Raw genomic sequence first — 23047 nt, forward strand, 5'->3', positions numbered from 1 at the left:
CAAATAGCTGATCGGCACAGCACTGCAGCCATTTTCATGTAAATGACGCGGCAATTATTTAAATCATTGCTTCATTATCCTATGTCCAGTAAACTCATCTACATGGCTCCGTCGACCATGTAGTCTAGACATACCCATACATTGTACAGGAAGGAGTACTATGGAGATCTAGAGGTCATAGTGGACCACAAGCTATATATGAGTCAACAATGTAACACTGTTGCATAAAAAGAAAACATTGTTCTGGGACATATTAGCAAAACTATTGTAGACAAGATACGTGAAGTAATTCTTCTGATCTATTTAGTACTGAATAGGCCTTAACTGGAGTATTATGTCCAGTTATGGGCACCACATTTCAGGAAAAATGTTGACAAATTGGAAAATGTCCAGAGAAGAGAAAAAAAACTATTAAAAGTCTAGAAAACATTAGCTATAAGGAAAGATTGAAAGAACTGGGTTTGTTTAATCTGGAAAAGAGATGAGAGTGAACATTATAACAGTTTTGAAGTATCTAAATTGTTGTTACAAGGAAGTAGGAGAACAATAATTCTCTTTAATTTAATTATAGGACAAGAATCAATAGGCATAAATTGCAGCAAGGATTGGAAGGTTTAGACTGGACATTAGGAAAAAGTTCCTAACTGTCAGGGAGTCACACACTGGAATAAATTGCCTAAGGAGGTTGTTTTAAGAGCAGGTTAGACAATCATCTGTCAGAGATGGTTTGTCTGGTGCTTGGACCTGCCATGAGTGCAGGGGACTGGACTTGATGACCTCTTGAGGTTTCTTCCAGTCCTATGATTCTATAGTACCTTCAACTTGTTCCTATGGCTAGGGTATGTAATCTTGTGTTTCCCCTTTCCCCACTTCTCTGATGACTGTTACTTTCATCTAATTATTTTGTCTCAACTATATTCTAAGCTATTTGGGACAGGGCATTGTAAAAGCAAAGTGACTAATCAAAGATGTTTGGGACAGGCGGTGTTTCATTTTCCATACACATTGTGACACATATCCATATATAAAGTTACTCTTTTCCTGCTTTAAATAATGTCCATAAGTGTAGGCATTTTTAAAGCTATCAAGTTTATTTTCTGTGTCCATCCCATGTTATGGGTTTTTTATAAACTTCCTGTGAGCCATCAAATCAGAAAAGATGGTCACAAATTACTCTATTCACACAATTATTCATAAATTCTAAAGAACACCCCCTCCTCGTCACCAAGATATTAAGTTATGCTTAAATTTGAGTCATAAATATGCTTTACTATGTTTGATCTTTATATATTTGCTTTTCACAGGACAGATACATATGCATTAGCTGAGAAACACCTTTTTTAACATATTTCTTGTACTCTGATATTCCACATATAAAACAAGGCATGGTTCGAATTCCTCACTGGAACACTGAATTTTGGAACACCAATTTGTTCCAGAATGGTCAAAGGAATGATCATTTGAGAAGTGACGGCATCCACACATGGGATATGGAACTGATAATTCTGGTCCACAAATTTATTTTAAAATACACTTTGCTATGCTCTAATTGTTTATTCTGCTAAGATCCATCTGCACACAATTACATACACCAGAGAGGCTGAGTTACTTCCAATCAAGTGAATCCAACTGACCCTAATGCAAAGCAGATGGAAGGTTTCTTAATATGCAAATTGCAGGATTATTGTACATCATAATTAAAGAGGATTTGAAAATGTAGAAATTTGAATTGACATAGTTCTTGATGTTAATTACATTAGATTATGACTTCTGAATTTTCCTCATAATGTCTTTAGCTTTCTTAAGTGTTACAATATGTGTCTTTATTTACTGCAGCAGTTTATGTAATTGGGAAATGTCTGTTTATAAAGCTCTGCAAAAAACAGTTTGTTGATCCAAGGAAGTGAAGGAGTTGGGAAAAGTAATCTTCAGATATTCCTGATTTAATCTTTGGTAAATAGAGACAAGTGGATCAACATTCTGATAACTTCTGTTTACACATTGGCAGTTTTAGATTTGCTAAGAAGACACAGATGCTCCCATTCAGCAATATCAGTTATGAATACAGAGGGAAAAACCATCAAAGACCTGATTTATATATGCTCTTTGAATCAAGTCCTTCTCCCCTTAATATCAGCGGCAAAACTCCAACTTTGATTAGACTAATGGTTGGCTGGTTTACACCCCTCATTTGATTCAACTCTAATGTAAAAATATTGAGCTCTTAATATTAAAACTACTTGTCAGTTCTTGGAGTCATCTGTGCATAAATGCTTAGATGAGGAACATATTTAAGTTAAAACCTATGGCACCAATCCACACAGTGAACCCTAGCATCTGTGCAGAGCCTTATTAAAGTCATTACATAATTAAAATATATAGAACAAAACTGATAAGGGGGTTTAAATGTCAACACAGCAGTTTTATTTGTGACATGATCTGAAATCAAAGAGTACTAGATACTGAAATAGATGAGTTCCAAAAGAGTATCCATAGAAATGCAACTAACAACTTGATTTGCTGGTGTAATCAAAATAGACCAGCTTTAGAAAGTAATTCCTTCCCCCAGTCAGTTATAAGTGTTGAAAAGAGGTCTTATAGTCATGGTGACAAAACTGCAGGGAGAACATAATACTCTATCAGCATGTGGTGCGTGATTGTCATAAACTTTTAAAAGGCAATATCAGTAGATTGTAGTGTAGGGGTGGCTAAAGGAAATAATGAAATAGGGTATACACTTAGTATTAATTTTACTCTGAAGTTTAATATAAGTTTACCACTGACTACAATAGGGACACAGTTAAGACAACTCTGAATACTTTGGAAAATTCCACTCCTCATACACTTTAAACTCTTTAACTTTATTTCAGTCTGACCAGTCATTTCCATCTTAATCACCCCACAACACTTTGCTCTCACATACACACCCTGTTTTTTAAACATCTTATTGTTTTTTCTGTATGCTCCTATTTCAGGTGTTCCATTAAAACCCAGGAAAGAATTAAGATTCACAGAACTTCAGTCTGGACAGTTGGAGGTTAAGTGGTCTTCGAAATTCAATATTTCAATTGAGCCTGTGATCTATGTGGTACAGAGGAGATGGAATTATGGAATCCATCCCAGTGAGGATGATGCTACCAGCTGGCAAACAGTGGCACAGGTCAGTCCTTTCTATAATATTCCCTTGTTCTTGTATAGCAGTTTATGGCTGTCTCTAGACTGCATCCCTTTTCCGTAAAAGGGATGCAAATTAGACACATCGTAATTGCAAATGAAGCGGGGATTTGCAATTGCGATGTGTCTAATTTGCATCCCTTTTACGGAAAAGGGATGCAGTCTAGACACAGCCTATGAGTATATCTCAAAGTGCTTTTACAAAGGAAAGTAGGGTCATTAGTTCCATTTTACTGATGGGGAGATTGAGGCACAGAAAATTTAAGGTGATTTGCCCAAGGTCCCCCTTCATGTTAGAGGCAGAACCAGGACTAGAATCCAGGTCTCTTGAGGCTCAGTCTAAGGTTATATCTATACTAGAAAGGTTTGGAGACAAAAGTTCTGTCGCCATGCAAAAGTTGCCAAAAATGAAAACCAGTCAAACCAGTTTTAGTTCCTCTCATTATTGACATTTCATGACCACATTGCTAGCACCCTGTTGACAGACAGAGCACAGCAATGTGGATAAGCATCCCATAGTTCAGTGTTATGGGAAGGCAGAGTTGATCCCTGTGTTTTGTGAGATTCCCTTGTAACTCTCGGGGGGTATGTCTACACTACCCTCCTAATTCGAACTAGGAGGGTAATGTAGGCATACCGCACTTGCAAATGAAGCCCGGGATTTGAATTTCCCGGGCTTCATTTGCATAAGCCAGGCGCCGCCATTTTTAAATCCCGGCTAGTTCGAACCCCGTGCCGCGTGGCTACACGCGGCACGGAGTAGCTAGTTCGGATTAGGCTTCTAATCCGAACTAGCTGTACTCCTCGTGGAATGAGGAGTACAGCTAGTTCGGATTAGGAAGCCTAATCCGAACTAGCTACTCTGTGCCACGTGTAGCCACGCGGCACGGGGTTCGAACTAGCCGGGATTTAAAAATGGCGGCGCCCGGCTTATGCAAATGAAGCCCGGGAAATTCAAATCCCGGGCTTCATTTGCAAGTGCGGTATGCCTACATTACCCCGCTAGTTCGAACTAGCGGGGTAGTGTAGACATACCCTGAGATCTCCATGCTAAAGTATGTCAAAGTAGCACAGCACTCTCTCCAGCCCTCCCCCTGTAGCAGGATTCTGCCTGCCACTTTGTTTCTAATGCAGGGCAGAACTGACGCATTTCAATTATTTGTTCTTTGTTCCCCAAAGGGATTAGCTCACTCAGCTGTCAGATGTTCTGTGGAGCTTTGAAAGGGGAGGGGTGCATGCCTGCAAAGCAGCAGAGATCACCAAACACTGAGCACCCTATTAGGGCAGGAATTGTGGTATACCAGCAGAAGCCAGTTCTCTTGACAAAACAAACAGCAGAGTCCACACTGGCTCCTTGTTGACAGTAAAGGGATGGGAAAAGACCAAAGTCTCTTACAGAGATGAACATTTTTTGTTGCCAAAACTGGGTGTTTTTCCCAACAAAATTTGCATTGTAGTGTAAATGCTCTCACTGTTTTGTCACCACAAGGTGACCAAAAGTGCCAGTGTAGACAAGGTCCAATTCTCTGTGCTGTAAGACATGTTTTTCCATCAATTTTTTTTCATGTGAACATAACTTCATTTCCCTCAGTCATAACATAACATAAACATAACATAACATGTATATTATTGCTTCTAGTATTAATATAAAAATACCAAATGCTATAATTTTAGCATTTTATATCGGTAGAATGTAGAAAGTGGTGAAAAAGCAGTTAGTATGAGTTTACCAATAAAGATGTAAAGCTTTCTCCTAAAACAACATTTTTCTACCTATATTTTAAAAAATGATGAGTAGTTTAGGATGTCTCAATATTTATGTGCTCATTTTGCAATAACTTACAGGCTAAAGTGGTGGATGGTCAGCATTGTCTACAAATCAGGTTCCTTTAGGATGTGTCAAGTTTGGCATTTAAAAACAAAAGTATCCAAATGCATGAGTCACTTTTGAAAGCTTAGACTTAGGTACCAAATTTTGACACTAGATGCATATGACTGACCCAGGGCTTTCTGAATTCAGCAGAATAACATCCAGAGATAAAGGTTGCCTCTAATAAAAATTGTAGAACATTTGTTGATATAAAAGCCAATTGTCTTTAAAAATAAAATAAAATAAAATTATATTAAAAAAAAACAAAGTGCAAAAAGAATATAACATATTTTTGTTTGGTCTGCTTTCTTTAAATTGTATTTTCCGTGGCATTTATCTATCAGTTCAGCAAACCCTGTGATGTCATGCTCTTATCACTCATAACAATCCATAAAATATATATATTATTCATATACAAGTGCTTTTTTAATGAAAAGCAGCCAACTGATATAAATTTTCACTTAATTCCTTCTCTGTTTCTGTCTGTTTCTTAACAGCGCACCTGGCATAATTCCAGCAGGTAACCTTGACTGCTGCATCCGCATCATTGCGGACAAGGAAATAAAAATCACGATTTTTTAAAAGAGCAGGGAAATGTCTTTGTAGCGGTAACAAAGGGGGAGAAAAAAGAAATTCCACCAGTAGAGCCAGGATTTTAAGTTCTGTGATGATCAGAGTTCATTCTCTATGGAAGTTACATATAAATAATGCTGCAGTAAGAGTACATTGTGGATGTAAAGTCAAGTGCTAAAAAATTAGTAAGTGCGAGAACGAACCCTGACTGTGCAGCCTTAATCTGGTACCTTTGTGCATGTACCCTGGAACAGCGTCTTGCCCAAAGTCTCATAAGAAGTCTGTGGCAGAGCCAGAAATAGAATCCAGCTCTTTGGAGTCCCAGTGTGGTACCTTAACAAGGCAACTTCCTCTTCTTACAACTTTCAGCTTCATTTGCTGCTAATCTTGTGAAATAAATTACACAGGAGTCCCACAGAACAAACAGTATGTGAAAGTGTCACTTAAAACTATATCGTATTGCATATGAATGAAGTGATGGAATTTAGATTGACTGGGCAACCTTAATGCTGGTATTTCCTAACTTCTGAGTGCTTGACTCTATAATAGTAATGCTCTTTTAATGTAGTTTATGATATGTAATTTCCAAGGTATGTGTATGTACGTGGTGTCTTTTTAACAGCTCCTGCCCCCCGCCCCCCCAAAAATACAGAAATGTATGTGATGTGGAAACATAAATCCCAAAGCTTCCATCTCCACAGCATAGAATGCTACTACTTGAATCTTAAGTGTAACTGAGAGGATCCCAGACTGTCATCACAATTGGACCACACCGCATACAGCTTATGCAACTGTTTGGTACATCATAGTGGAATACTGAGCGTCAGAATGATTGGCTCTGGAGGTAAACATGGGCTAGTAGTTACAGACAGCACAAGCACAAATTTGATACATTTGTTCTGAAAGGCAATCTGGCTGAGTGGATGAATCTGGTTTGCCATATTAGAGACAGGGTTAGAGTCCTAATCCTAGCTGAAATGATTATGTGCAGCCCTAGGCTTGCCCTAGCTATAAAATGACATTAATTATATCTGACTACCTCCTAAATTTTGGGTATGAGGCCTTGATCAGTAATCAGTTAGGTGAAGGGAATGGTGTTATTGACACAAGTCAGTGGTCTCTTCTTGGCTTCCTAGGCCAGCACATCTTCCTCTAGTTCAAAGTTATGGAGGTGCTGCTGCTTGTTGATACAGCCGTTTCTTAAGCTCAGGTTTTATGGGATGAGGAAGATGTGCTCATGGAAAGTGACTGACACTGGAGCCAAGGATCTGGATTTGTGTGTGCTTGTGGGAATAAAATGTGTGCAATAGCTGCTTCTAAATTATCACAGTTTCTTTTAGCTAATTAAAAAAATAGGTTTATTATCATGTTTGTAACTAGTGGACCAAGGGTAATTGAGATCCTATCAGTTCTGAACTATAATACTAATTTTAAAAATCCTGCTTTTTAAAAATAAATGTAGAAACCATTAGCGCACAATGTGCATAACAAATGCACAAAAAACAAAGTTGCATTATATTATTTAATATATGCGAATTGGTCATTGCACTAATGTAGGAATTTTTTTTTCATAGCTTTTTCCTAGTACCATTCTAAAACTGCCACAGCATAATTTGCCGTTCTACATATTTTTGGCAAAATATATTATTTTAGATGTGTAGATTGATACAGGGCACCAAAATGAGGCTGAAAGATCAATTACCATATAAATATATTGTACAGTATCATAAGTGGCTGTGTTAATGTACCTTATGCTACTCATTTTCATAACTTAAACATTTGAGGTTAGGTATTATAGGACAATAACATATGAATATCAAACATACTTTATAGTGATAGAGTTCAAATTCTTTAACTTAACAAAGAGATGGTGAAGGGGTAACAGCTCCAATGTAATATTAGAATTAGTATAATTATTGTTTAATGGTCTCTCATATAAGCTCATTATATTGTTTAATGGTCTCTCATATAAGCTGCAGGTGTGTAATGAATTTCAGCCAAACAGTATTTAATATTATACCACACACTATTTTGTTTCCTTGATATATAGAATTTCTACTAAAAATGATACTGAATAATATGATTTAGAAGCAGGCAGGAAAGGTCTGTAGCCTCCACTCTTGCTGCAGAAATAAGTTAAGGAAGTCCTAGATCTGAGCATCCAGATGGAGGGAGAAGAGCTGGCAACAGCAGCAGTTGGCTGGGCCTGGAGCATTCCATAATCACAATAGCTTAAAACAAAGACTGGAGAGGTAGGCAATTTATCCAGGGTCATGGTGGGATCCCTATCACTGGCAATTTTTAAATCAAGACTGAATGTTTTTTCCAAAAGATCAGCAGTAGGACACAGGCATTCAAACCAGGGGTGTGCCCCTCATGGTGGTGAGGGTGTGGAAGAACACTCAGGGGGCTGAGTGACAATCCCAAACACAGAAGGAAGCATATTATGTCTAGTTTTGTCTAGGTTGGGGGAGGGTGCAAATAAAAATTGTAACTCAAAAGTCTGGAGGTGGGGCCTGGCTCAAAAAGTTTGCAATTGTTGCTCTAGGAGTTATTTGGGGGAAGTTCTTCGGCCAGTATAAAACAAAGGAGGCTAGACTAGATAATTACAATAATCCCTTCTGGCCTTGGAATTCATGATGCTGGAGGAGATGTGGAGCAAACATCCAGGGTATGTCTACACTACCCCCCTAGTTCGAACTAGGGGGGGTAACGTAGTCATACAGAGTTGCAAATGAAGCTCGGGATTTGAATTTCCCAGGCTTCATTTGCATAAAGCTGACCGGCGCCATTTTTAAATGCCGGCTAGTTCGGACTCCGTGCTGCGCGGTACACGCGGCACAGACTAGTGGAACAAAGCTGTACGCCTCGTGGAACAAAGCTGTACGCCCCACAGATTTGTATTCATAGCGTCTCAGTAATAGATCTGATACTGGGAAGACGGATTAACAGACAATAGATGTTGTCTAACTAATTTGATATTCCTTTTAAAAATTAGATTACAAGTTTGGTTGAGAAAGGTAATAATGTTGAATTAAGATATCTATAAGGCATCTAATTTGGCACTACACATTTTATTAAGACTCTAGAATTAGACAAATTCAAACACAGCATGCATTAATTGGATTAAAAACTGCCAAATGGTGGATCTCGTAAAGTAAATGCAAACAAGGAATCATTATTGCATGGGCGTGTTTCTAGGTGCATTTCATAGGGATTATTCTTGCCCTTATACTAGTTAACATTTTTTCTCAATGACATGGGGAAAAACCCATAACTGATAGTTTGTAGGTAACACAAAGACTGGAGGAGTTTTAAATAATTCAGAGGAGGGGTCATTGACACAGAGCAATATGTAGTAATTTTTGTCAGAAAAGGGTCACTAAAGTTTGAGAACCCCTGGACTATAATATATTGCAATTGTACCTTCCGACTTCATACTCTGTGATTCTATTAAGATCCTCTTTAAAAATAGATCCAAGATGCAGCTATAGCTGAGGCAGGTAGGATGGCTATAGTGGGGCCTCACTTTGAGGTGGATATGCTGTATTTGGTGGATATAGGGGATGGCCATATATCCACTCAGAAAGCAGACTCTGCCTTCTATGCATTCCTTAGGATGTATGGTGTTTTTGGATAGGCCTCAATGTTTATTCTGCTAGAAACAAATGCTGCTCCATCTCTGCAAGAAGAACCTTATGGAGATTTCATCCTCCAGACTGATTTCCACAGTAATTATAATTGGAAAGAATTTCCATCCAGTTCCCCATAATATATGCTGGTGTAGCGACGACCAGAATCTTGTCACGTAAGTCACAAGAAAAAGTAGCTTTGCCACTTAAACTGATTTAAAAAAATAATAAATAAAAATCCACACTGCTCTGTACAGATTAGCACAGTAAGAAGCCTTTGCTCAGAATTGCAGGTGAGCAGCAGCTTGTGACTGAGGTGGGCTTGCAAAGTAATGCAAGGTAGTTTGCATGGAATCTGCCAGCACTTATGTTCTTGCAGTTTTATATGCACTTTAAACAATTTCGCCAATGTCTTCAACCTCAGAAACCCCACTGAGCAAACTGAGTGTTGGATCAGATGAGAGACTGCAAATGTAACATTTCAGAATAAAAGAAGTCTGTGTTTTATGATATTTCCCCCACCAGACTACAGATGAGAGAGTACAACTATCTGACATAAGACCCAGCAGGTGGTACCAGTTCCGAGTGGCTGCCATTAATGTGCATGGGACAAGAGGCTTCACAGCACCTAGCAAGCACTTCCGCTCCTCTAAAGGTTTGTGATCATTTCCTTCACCTCCCCCCCCCCCCCCCCCCCGTCTTGGTAACACATAGAAGATGTTCAGCGGGTGGGTTGTCTGTATTTAGTCATTTGATTAAACAATGGCCTAGATTTGAGTGAAGTTATTACAAAATTAAAGGTTAACAGTGCCATTATTCTTGTATCTGGAAGGGGTCTCTGAATTAATGAACCATCTTTCAGCTTCTTTCAACACTGCTAGTATGAGAACTGATGTTCTCCTGACCACATGATACTGAATGTCAAACATGAAAGAATTGTGTCTCAACATATGCAGTTGCAAGTTGTTTCAGTATTTGTTCTTTTCATAAGCAATATATTTCTGCAATTTTCTGGACAAACAGTATGCTCATAATGTTGTTGGTTGTGCTCAAGAAATTATACTGCCAGTATTTTACTTAGTTCTGCTATTCTGAGCATACTCTTCCCCTACCAGCAGAAATCATAAGGACTCTGTTATCCTCAAAAACATAATGCCATGCATCATTTTTACTCTGAAAAGGGAGAAATACTAAAAATTTCATGGACTTTGCTAGAGACTTTGTTATTTCTATTGGTTTAACATAGAAGGCACTGAAGTGGTGATGTGAGGCAGTATAAATCCGTAAGATTTTGTTCATTTTGGCAATAGGGGACACACATTTTTGGTGATGTTTGATGCAGCACACTTCCGTAGAACCACATTTCTTTCTACAGCGGGTCCCTGAGTTGCGAACGGTCGACTTATGACCATTATTCTGAAATAACTTTGCTGTGTAGATGCACCCCAAGGGTGCATTTATACAGCAGGGTTTAACTCGAAATAAGCTACACAAATTGAGCTACATCAGTTGCGTAGCTTATTTTGAAATAGCTTATTTCAAAATTGGGGGCATCTACATAGCACTTATTTCAAAATAGAGCACTCTTCCCTCTGACTTCCCTTACTCCTCATACAATGAGGGCTACAGGAGTTGGAGTAAGAAGTCCTCCAGTTTGACAGTATTTTGACATTATTTCAAAATAACTGACTGCTGTGTAGATGGAGCTAAGTTATTTCTAAATAATACTAGTTATTTTGAAATAATGTTGCTGTGAAGACGTACCCCAAGTGTACTATTTTCTTACTTTCCACCTTGACACTCATTGCATACAATTCAGGTCTACTACTCGGTCTAGATCCTTCCTGACCACAGCTCAGCAGCTTTCAGCAGGCCAAGAGAAATGGCATTTGTATGTCTGTCTGTATCTTTTTATATGAAGATGGAGAAGATTTATCAAGAATTGGATCTAGAGTGTTATTAAAATCACCAGCTGTAACAATAGTGTCATTTACACTCATGAAAATATTTGGAAACTTCTTGGTTTGTCCTATGGAGACTGGCAAAGATAATTTTAGAATTGCCAGTTTCAGCCTTGTGAACAGTAAATCTGATCTCATTGTCAGAAATTATCCTCAGAATATTAATATTAAACTTTTCATGTATAATTAGTAAAACCATGGTATGCCCACACCTTGAATACTGCGTACAGATGTGGTTGCCTCATCTCAAAAAAGAAATCTTGGCATTGCAAGAAGTTTAGAAAAAGGTAACAAAAATTATTAGGGGTTTGGAACAGGTCCCATATGAAGAGAGATTAAAAAGACTAGGACCTTTCAGCTTAGAAAAGAGGAAACTAAGGCTACGTCTAGACTACATCCCTCTGTTAACAGAGGGATGAAAATGAAGCACTTATAAAGTGCAAATGAAGCCGGGATTTAAATATCTCACGCTTCATTTGCATAACCTCTTCTGAAAAAGCGCTATTTCAAAATTGAAACCGCAGTCTAGACCGCCCCATTTTCAAAAAGTGCATCTAGACTGCAGTTTCAATTTCGAAATAGAGCTTTTTTGAAAGATCGCCATTACGTGATTATGCAAACGAAGCGTGGGATATTTAAATCCCAGCTTCATTTACATCCCTCTGCCTACGGAGGAATGCAGTCTAGACGTAGCCTAAGTGGGGATATGATAGAAATCTATAGAATCATGACTGGTTTGAAAAAGTGAATAAGGAAAAGTTATTTACTTGTTCCCATAAACATAAGAACTAGGGGGTCAACAAATGAAATCAATAGGTAGCAGGTTTTAAACAAAAGGAAGTTTGTCTTCACACAGTGCACGGTCAGCCTGTGGAACTCCTTGCAAGAGGAGGTTGTGAAGATCAGGATTTGTCACCAACTTGAGTTATTGATCTGCTTCTGCATCTAGTCCACAGGGGATATGGATTTACTGCAGCTCTTTAACTTAAGCTGTAGAAATGTGTGTTTTGAGCGTACAGTCAACCTGTGGAACTCTTTGCCTGAGGAGGTTGTGAAGACTAGGAATATAACAGGGTTTAAAAGAGAACTAGATAAATTCATGGAAGTTAGGTCCATCAATGGTTATTAGCTAGGATGGGTAGGAATGGTGTCCCTAGCCTCTATCAGGGGCTGGAAATGGGTGGCAGGAGAGGGATCACATGAGGATTACTTGTTGTGTTCACTTCCTCTGGAGAATCTGGCACTGGCCACTGTTGACAAACAGGAAACTGGTCTAGATGGACCTTTGGTCTGATTCAGTATGGCATTTCATATGTTTACAAGTTTCATGTTGTCAGATGGGGCTCCTGAAGCATGACAATGGCATCATTCTCCTTTTTAATCACTGAGCATTTTTTCTTTTTGGACAATCTTTCTATTAAGCCGTCTCCATTCTTGTCTATCTGTCACGGGATTTTCAACTTGCCTCACCTGCGCACATACCCCGCCAGCTCCTGCAGCAGCTCGTGCAGGTGTGCTCTGCCACCTGTCTCCCGACACCCCTGGCAGGCCACCCTCACCACCTCTGGCAAGCAGCCCACCTGCCTCAGTGCCACACGGCTCCTGGCCCCCCGGCAGCAGCCCAAGACCAAGGTGTGGCAGCAGCCCCAGAATTATGGGGGAGGGCAAGCCAGGTGGGCAGCAGCCCCAGAGCTGGGTGGAGGACAGAATCCTTTGGGGGGAGAGCAGCAGCCGGAGAGCCAGGGGCGGGCATCAGCCCCAGAGCAGGGGGAAGATCAGCATCCCCAGAGTGTGGGGGGGACAGCAATTCCAGGGGAGGGCAAACTGGGGGGGAGCAGCACCCCCAAAGCTGCGGGGAGGGCAGCATCCTTTGAGGGGAGGGCAACAGCCCCAGAGCCAGGAAGGGGGGGGGGGGTATCAGCCCCAGAGCTGAGGGGAGGACAGCATTATATACATACATACATACATACATACATACATACATACATACATATACAGTAAACTTCTGATAATCCGGCACCTTTAGGACCCAGGGGGTGCCGGATTATCAGATATGCCGGACTATCAGAAGGGGGGGCTATGAGGGGTCTGGGGTGGCATCCCCTCCCACCCCAGACCCCTCATAGCCCCCCCTTACGATAGTCCGGCTCTGCCCCAGACGTCCCTGATTTAGCCGCTGCTGGTTAGTTTCAGCAGCAGCTGAATCGGGGATGCCTGCAATAGAGCAGCTGGGGTCCTGCCGGGTTGGTCCCGCAGCACCGTCCTTTGGCGCTGCGGGACCAACTCGGCAGCACTCCAGCTGCTCTGCCCCAGGCGTCCCCAAGAGCAGCTGGGGTGCTGCCAGGTTGGTCCCACAGCCCCGAGGGGCAGCGCTACGAGACCAACCCGGCAGCACCCCAGCTGTTCTTCTCCTGGCTTCCCCGATTCAGCTGCTGGTCAGTTTCAGCAGCAGCTGAATGGGGGAAGCCTGTCCAGCTGTCCCAGCACTTCCAGGTTCCTGATGGTGCCAGACCATCAGGGGAGCATTGGATGCCGGACTAATGGAGTTTTACTATATATATATATATATAAACTTTTTAAAAAGACAATCTTTCTAAAAGCAGACCAAAAGAGTAAAAATAATTTTTTCAGCTACCGATTTATGAGAAAGATTGGGTGGCTAACAGTTATCAACTACCTTGAATCATACTTAGCCCTCCAATCTGTCTCCTAAATTGGTAGCTGAAAAAATTATTTTTACTCTTTTGGTCTACTTTTAGAAAGATTGTCTTTTTAAAAAGTTTTTTTAATATATATATTTTTAAATCCTTTATATTTCAGAAGATACATTTAATTATCAGAGCTATCACTGTTACAATACACTGGGTAAAATATAAAGTCAATTTGTGAATAAATGGAACAGCAAAATTTCCTAAGTTGTATACAATTCTTGCATATCTAAGCAGCAAAAATTATATAATACAGGGATAAAGAGTCACTTCCCAGTACCTATTGTTCAAGAGTAGCAATGAAATTCCTATAATGGGACAGTAAGAGGATGATGGCAGAAAGAGAAATTAAATAAGTGAAATAATATGAAAAAGATAGTGCAGAGAGAAATACACATTAGGGGCACATCTACATTTACCTTGAAGATCAAAGCTCCAGAGTTCAATCTTCTGGCAGTTGATTTAGCACAATAAATCGAATGCTAAGGGCAGCGCCTGCTGGCATCCCATACTCCTTTTGTGAAGAGGAAGGGAAGCCAATAGGAGTGTTTGCTTCCATCAGCCTCCCGCACTACATATTTTAAGAGGCTGAAGTTGCATACTTTGAGCCAACTTTCCTGATCCAGTGTAGCATAGAAAACAATCTATTTAAACAGTTAAGAAATACAAACTTGCTACCCAGATCATGCTGGATCAGGTGAAACTTGGAAGGAGGAGGGCTCCTTGGCATGTAGAAACCCCTATGCTCCATTAGCGTGTATGGTGGGAGGCAGCAGAAGATTGTAGAAAGCTACTTGTGCCGAGATCCACCTTGTAGGGATATTCAGTTGCCTGGCTGAAAGGTGCTTGGTGGTAATATGACTTGCTAGTCAGTGACCCGATATGAAATTCACTTACACAGAAGTAACAAAAGTGCATTTGTGTCAGGATTTTGACGCTCCAGTTGTATTGTTAACCTAATCGAGCTTTGTATATAATGGAGGTTTAGTCTCTCAAGAACAGGCGCTTCAGTTAACCACAGGGATCAACATTAAAGATTGACATGTAATACATTTATTTTTCAAGCCTGTTTGTAGATTAATGTGCCATTTTCCTAAGCAAAAAAGAGGCTATATAGGTTATCAAACACACACACAAACAGCTAAAACACTCTAGCTCTGCTTTTGTCTTCAGCATGATGGTAGTTACTAGTGTACATAGTATAAATTACCACGAAAAAGGAAACAGACAACATTGTTTTCACAGCACATTAGTACCATGCTGGATGTGATTTCATGCATACATTACTGAGTGTTAGTAAAACCAGAACAGACACCCACTCCCAACAATAAAACCCTTTCTGTTGCTCCTATGAGACCAATGATTTTTTTATTCTGTTGCACAGCTGGTTTATGTGTGCCATTTCCAATGGGCAAAACTGATTCTCTGCATATGCCTTGGAACTGTTTAATAGCTAGAAACTTGTCTGTGATGCAGTTTCAACAATTCTGTAAAGACTTACAAGGCATAAGGTTTAAAAGACAGTGTTTGGTGATCCATTATATATTTATGTGTGTGAAAAATGAAAAAGGATTCTAAATTAGAACCAAACTTGCTCTATCAGAATTCAGAAAGAAAGTTCCAAGTTCTAGAGTCCTTTTTTCCTCGCTGGCATACAATACAATGCATTTATTCACTATGCTCATTGCACATTATGCAATTGCCAACTTGTGACGAATAAATGGTTATATTTTGGTAATGGATGAAGTGGTCCTTGTGTAGTTTGTATATATTTGTTTGTGAAAGTTATAAAGTGCATTTCATGCAACATTGTTTTCAACATATAAAATGTAATTTATATAGCAATTCTCAGCTTTTTAATTATCTAGTACACATTGTGTCTATAGTGAGGGATTTAAACAACATGGACTCTTTTTTCTTTTCTTTTTTTTTTGAGAGGGGGCGGTTAGTGAGGAAGATATGGAGACAGAGGTTTGCATGTGAAGGCAGAGTACCAGCAACACAGGAATTTAACTCCTTTGGGTATATATAGGCTAGATATAGTGAAGAGAAATGCATTATGTGTCCAATGTGTTGTGACAGTGACATCAACCTTGACCTAATGAAGCTATCATTTCTTGGGGTGATAAGTGATTTACTTGTCATGTTGCTTAACCCACAACTACTTCCAGATTGAGGACGGGTCTGTTTGCCAAATTCAAGTATATATGATGATTTTTTTTACTTGAACTACAGTACCAACCACAAATGACAGAGTTCAAAACACTGATACCAGTTTTTCTGCAACTAAAAGGTTTGATTGTACCTTCAGATGAGCTCAACAATAACAGTAATAAAAGTATACATTTGAAAAAAGTATACATGGAGGCTAGTAGTAGCCTCCATTCTAAAACCACAATTATAAAATAGCAAAATCTTCCAAAAAGGTATCAAGATACATGCATCTATCTAATTTATATTTTAAGGTGATCAGTAAAAGGGGTTTATGAAGTATTACAGTAAGGTAGCACTGTAGTCATATTAATCAGTTTTTTGTTTCTGTAAACTTTCTTATATAAGTGATCAACAGTTCCCTCAAGCTTTTGCAGTATTTTTATACAAAATTTCTCTCCCAATAGCATTTGCCTTGATTTACAAACCATGATATGGTTTGTCAGCAGCATGTACAAGCACAACAATGCAATAATAGAAATAATTTGAAAATAGCAGATGTTTGGGGAACACATTATTAGGGAAGAGCATTCTGGGGGGGCTAGTACAATGTTAATTCTATATTATATTTAAGAAATTTGTTTCACATCACACTTTATTTGTGTTCACGGTATGCTATGATTGGCTTATCCTCTATTGGTTCTCAGTTGTGTCTTTTGTCTGAGAAATAAAAACCTTTTAAATCACAGAAAAGGGGGAGATTTCCAAATATTTGGAGTTTTAAAGAGGTAGTTTTGTCAGTTGTAGTGGTGATGAAAATAAAATTGTGTATTAGTATTTGCATGTAAAGACATTGGACAAAGTAATGATATATTAATTTTAGATAAAATGGAACAGATCTTCTGCTGATGTGAATTGTCATAGCACCATTGATTTCAATGGACTCCATTGACTTAAATGGAGTTATGCCAATTTATACCATCTGGAGTTCTGCCTCTACATCACAATCTCTGGAAATATTCTCCACCTCCAGGCAATATTTTATTGCTTCTCTCCAAACAGACAGTATTCATATTGCCTTCAGCCTCCTAATCTATCTTCCGAGGATTTATTCTAGTATTCCAAACTTTTAAGCAACTTTATTCAGGGCTACATTTTTTTAAAAAAATCACCAGTGTAGAGAAATTGTACATGTTTCTCCCTCAAATGTGAAATGTCCCTTCCCTCACCCTCTAAAGTAATCCTCCCCTTGGTACAGGATGATAAAAATAAAAATAAAAAAACAGGAAACATTTGTGGTGATCTTTCCAGGGCCACAAATTAGGTACACAAAAAAGTACATGAAAAAATAGAGCGGTGTCACTACTATTGGTTTCTGACTCAGCAATGTGACAAATTCTTTAGAAAAAAAAACTTTTCCAGGAACATGGACCCAGATCCTCAAAGGAATTTAAAGGCAGCTAAAATAGTTAGGATTGAGACCTGAGAATTCTGAATGAGTTTTTCATGGCGCCCTGAAGAATGGTGTTAACATTCCCCATTAACAAAAGAACAGCTCTTGTAATATCTATTCCCATTCGACTTTCACCAAACACTTTTTTAATCACACTGCATGTTTGGTCACCTGGACTAATGGTTTCTGGTAAAGTTGGAGCAAATGTTACATGGGATAGCAGTGTCTTCCACCAACGTTCTGTCATTATTTTTTTTTAAATGCCCTCAGTGAAATACTGATCGTGTGATTCAGTGGAAGTTTTGTCTTTTGCTTCTATGAGGCTTCAGTTTCACCCTATATGTTTTCACTGATGAAATGAAAAAAATAGGGACATTTCCAGGCTTTCCGAAAGATGTTCCCAGAGCACTGGGAGGTTTCAGGTGAAAAAGGACATACAGTCACTTTACATGATGCACCAGGATGAGTTCCAGGTACCAGACACTTTTCTATAAAAATATCCATTACTTGCAATCCCCATAAGGCTGGAAGCACAAACTTTATCCAATTGGGAAGGGGAGAGTCCCAGCTTCCCAAAGGGACACACAGCACTTGTTTCTAGCCCTTAATGAGCCTGAAATAACAGACTTTAAAATTGTCAGTTAAACATCTAGAGACACTATTTCAGTTCATTTTTAGAAGTTTTTTTATGAGTCCCACGGAGCTCTCTACAATTGTACTATAAAATGAAGCCAACTGTCTTTATAGATAAAAGGATAAAAGTAGCCTCAATAACTTATTTTTATATCCTTCCATGTGCAAAGACATACTATTTAAAATATTCTAAATAATTCATCTGTAACATATACATAGTGGTATTACATGTTTTAAATTGACATTCACCTTTGGCTTTACCATCTTGGGCAATGTAACAGGTTTGCACCCACTGCCACTGCTGGTTCTCTGGGAATTCGCTCTTTCCAGCACAGGAACTCCCTTCTCTGGTAGTGTCTTACCTGTGGTTACCTACCGCCATCTGCCTCCACCTCATCAAGACCCATACCCCCTCCCAGACTGTGGTGCCCACAAGTACTACATTCTGGTGGTGCCCACTCCAGGGTTCCTCTCCTTCAAGGAACTGGTTAGCCTTTCCCTCCAGGGCAAGCTGCATTTAGAATTACCCACTTTCATCACTGTCAAGGGAGGTGGACCAGATGCCTATTTCCTTCTCCCCACCCCAGCCATCTCCCATAGCCCTAGTACCCTCTCAAGTCACTGCATCAGGGCCTTGGCCTGGTAACTGGTCAGGCCACAGTTCCCCTGACTTTCCCCAGCACTGCTCTGTCTGTGGTACCTCTTTCTATATAGGCAGCAAGTCCTTCTCCTTCTAGAGCCAGAAAGAGACTGAGCTCCCTCTGCCCTGCAGCCCATTTAATAGACCTAGCCATGCCCTGCTTGGCTGCCTTAAGCCTTCTCCTAATTGGCTTCTGGCACAGTCCTCTCCCAGGGCTATTCTTACTTCTTCTTTTGCAGTGTGGCGCAATTGCCCTATCACAGGCAGTATGATCATGATTAGTATTTATTGTCTGTATTATCTTGGTGCCTTGGAGCACATCCAGCACTCCTGCTGATAAACATACATTGCTCTTACACCATCGTACAATATACAAATTATGTATTTGCAAATAGATAGTTAAATCTTTAAGTCAATCAAAGATTTCTCCTGAGTAACACTTTCAGAATTTGGTCCATAACATTTAAATCATGAAACTTAAATGTGTTTTTATTTATTTTTATTGTAAATTAATTTCAATAAATCTTCTCATACGATGACAATTTTCATGTACAGATAGTTTTAACAAATATAGATAGTAGATGATAAATTATATTAGAACACACAACCTGACATTATTTTAAGATTAAGCAGGGAAATGCATCACTTTGAGTTGTTCCCCCAATATCAATAGCTATATTAATTATGTACTTAAGAAGGAAGCAGTGGATTTTTAACAATTAGTGAAATGTGACAATAAGGACACCACATCACCTGAGGGGAAAAAAGGAAACTGGTTTCCAAGAGAGCTGAAAGATTTTGAGCAAGTTTGAAAAAGTGAGGAATCTTCATTAATAGGGAAAGTCAGATGGATCTGCCAGAATACAACTCAAATAAATTTAGTAATTTTTATGACCACAAACTAGGTTGAGTGGAATATATCAGGAGCAGAAGCAACCATTATTATTTGGAATTATTTTTAGTAATATTAATAAGTCATTCATTATTTCACATCTGCTAATCTTTAAGTAGGAAATTTTGTCCTTTTATTGATTGTGATCATGTTAGCTTGCATCCCCTAACTGATGGAATTTTTCAGTGAGATCATTTATCATAGGGATTATCTGATGAACTTTCTGAGCCTGGAAAGTTCATTTAACAGCTCATTTACTATTATAAAAACACTCAGGTAAATCATGAAGTATAGGAATGTCTGGTATCCCTTTTCTACACCTCCAGCTTTATTTCTGGTAATAAGTGATGGTTTATTTGGCTTACAATTCAAGTGCAAAATAAGTCTTTTCAACCAAATTACTTTGTTTATTATAAGCTAGTAATATGCCTTAATATTTTGTAAAATGTGTTATTCTAATTGATATGCTTTTAAATGTAAGTGTAAATCTTTTTTGTTTCACTGCTTTATTTTGGATCAAGGACTTCTCTTCACACTTCCAAAGAGGTTTGAAGCTGATGATGTTTGGCTAGAACAAGCATAAACATGAAAACAAATTGTCCTGTTTTTCCTATAGAGTTAATCATTTAAAATAATGTCATTTACCTTAATTCAGTCTCCTTATGTCTATGCAATATGATACAGTCTTTAATCACATGATCACACACTATATTTCCTCAGGATCTCTGTATCAGTGTACAGGATGGACCTGACCTGGAGATCAATTGGGGCATGTAGTAAAGGAGACTGTTCTGCATAGGACCCCAGTCTCATTTGTTCCAGAAGCTGGGAGTCATGTTGTGAATGAGATGGGATTGCAGTAATTAAAAGGAAGGTCTCTTCATCAGAGGAACTGATTTCCATCTCAGAGTAATGCTGGACGAGTCACTTAAACCAAACTTTTCACGGGTGGCCACTAATTGTATGTTCCTCGTTTTTCTCTTGATGCCTGACTTGAGACCCAGAAGTGCTGAGCATTCACAGCTGTAATTGAAGTCAACGGGAGCTGTTCTTTGAAATTATAAGGTGCTATGTGGTGCTAAGTACTCTGAAAAATATCTAAAATTGAGAACCCCAATTTAATGGATATTTTTTACTTTAACCTCTCTGTGCCTTAGAGAATAAAAGGAAAATAATAACAAGGGGGTTGTGAGAATAGAACCATCCTGTGCACTGAATGTGGCAAGGGTCCCATGGGAGCAACAGGATGAGTCAAATGTTAGTAAGTCTAACATCACCAGGCAAATTAGTTGAACCTATAGTAAAGAACAGAAGTGTCAGACATATAAATGAGCATAATTTGTTTGGGGAAAAGTCAACATGGTTTCTGTAAAGGGAAATCATACCTTACTAATCTACTAGTGAAAGCGGCGAGGAGTTCTGTGGCACCTTATAGACCAACTGAAGTGTAGGAGCATAAGCTTTCTTGGGCAAAGACCCACTTCGTCTTTGCCCACGAAAGCTTATGCTCCTACACTTCAGTTAGTCTATAAGGTGCCACAGGACTCCTCGCCGCTTTTGCAGATTCAGACTAACACGGCTACCCCTCTGATAATCTACTAGTGTTCTTTGAGGGGGCTAACAAGCATGTAGACAAGAGAGAAACAATGGATATAGTGTACTTAGATTTCCAGAAGGTTCCTCACCAAAGGCTCTTAAGTAAAGTAAGTTGTCAAATAAGAGGGAGGTCCTCTCATAGATTGATAACTGGTTAAAAGATAGGAAGCAAAGGCAGGAATAAATGGTCAGTTTTCAGAAAGGAAAGAGGTAACTAGTGGGTCTAAACTGAGACCAATCCTATGCAACATATTCATAAATGATCAGAGAAAGGGGTAAACAGTGATATGACAAAATTTGCAGATGATACCAAACTACTCAAGATAGTTAAGATGAAAGTAGACTGTGAAGAGCTTCAAAAGGATCTCATAAAACTAGGAAACTGGACAACAAAATGGCAAATGAATTTTAATGTTGATGAATGCAAAGTAATGCATACTGGCAGGGGCGGCCCGTGGCTATAGTTGGACTTGGCCGCCGCCTAGGGCACCGCTGCCCGGGGCACTCCATGATGATGTCATGGGGGCGCCTGGGGCGCCTGCCGATGACATCAGTCCATTGATGGCCCTGCAGGTGGAGGCGCTGATCGCGTGTTCCACCTCAGGCCGCTCTTGCATACTGGAAAACATAATTCCAGCTATACATATAAAATGATGAGGACTAAATAAGCTATTAAGACAGAGATCACTGTGGATAGTTCTCTGAAAACATCCACTCAATATGCAGCAGCAGTTTAAAAAGCAAACTGAATATTAGGAATCATTTAAAAATGGATAGAGAATAAGGTAGAGAATATTTTATTGCCGCTGTATAAATCCATGATATGCCCACATCTGGAGTATTGCATACAGATGTGGTCATCTCATCTCAAAAACATATCTCAACATTAGAAACAGTTCAGAAAAGGGCAACAAGAATGAACAGTGGTTTGGAACAGCTGCCATATGAGGAGAGATTAAAAAGACTGGGACTTTTCATCTTAGAAAATGGGAGAATAAGAGGGGAAATGATATAGATCTATAAAATTGTGACTGGCATGGAGAAAGTAAATAAGGAAAAGTTATTTACTTGTTCCCATAGCACAAGATGTAGGGATCACCAAATTAAATGAATAGATAGCAGGTTTAAAAGGAAGTACTTCTTCAGACAATGCACAGTCAACCTCTGGAACTCCTTGCCAGAAGATTTTGTGAAGGCAGGGACTTTAACAGGGTTCAAGAAATGCTTGATACATTCATGGAGGATAGGTCCATAAATGGCTATTAGCCAGGATAGGTAGAAATGGTGTCCCTAGCCTCTATTGTCAGAAGCTAGGAATGGGTAGCAGGTGGGATCGCTTGATGATTACCTATTCTGTTCATTCTGTCTGGGGGCACCTAGCATTGCCCACAGTCCGAAGAAAGGATACTGAATTAGATGGACCTTTGGTTTGAGCCAGTATGACCATTCTTATGTTCTTAGGATATGATCATGTAATTAAAAACTGGCATGTAATGCATACTCACAATGGGGGCAAGTTAAGGTTGCACAAATAACTTTAATTTTGATATTTCCTATCTTTTGAATTTAAATCATATGACTTCTTCATCCCAGCTGTCTGGATGCTAACAGGAGATAGGATCTCTTTCATTTATTGTGATGGGCATTACACTGGCCCCGAGCAACTCAGGCAGCCCTTATAGGTAATGTACTTCTGAGCCACTGACACCTGAGGCTCAAGCATGATCACTTGCTCGGTAGGGATTGGTGCATATTAGGGGAGTA

At 39.3% G+C, this 23047-nt stretch overlaps 1 protein-coding gene across 2 annotated transcripts in view; it reads left to right on the top strand.

Annotated features, from left to right (window-relative positions):
* Positions 1-23047, top strand: part of ANOS1 (anosmin 1) — a 197460-nt gene that overhangs the window by 113045 nt on the left and 61368 nt on the right. For both annotated transcript variants that reach the window (XM_075915284.2, XM_075915293.2), the window contains exons 5-6: positions 2976-3160; positions 9775-9904. In XM_075915284.2, the coding sequence (XP_075771399.2) occupies positions 2976-3160; positions 9775-9904 (315 nt within the window). The remainder of the gene's footprint in view (positions 1-2975; positions 3161-9774; positions 9905-23047) is intronic.

The sequence above is a fragment of the Pelodiscus sinensis genome, chromosome 1 (assembly GCF_052426305.1).
Source record: "Pelodiscus sinensis isolate ZL-2025 chromosome 1, ASM5242630v1, whole genome shotgun sequence".
Lineage (NCBI taxonomy): Eukaryota > Metazoa > Chordata > Testudines > Trionychidae > Pelodiscus > Pelodiscus sinensis.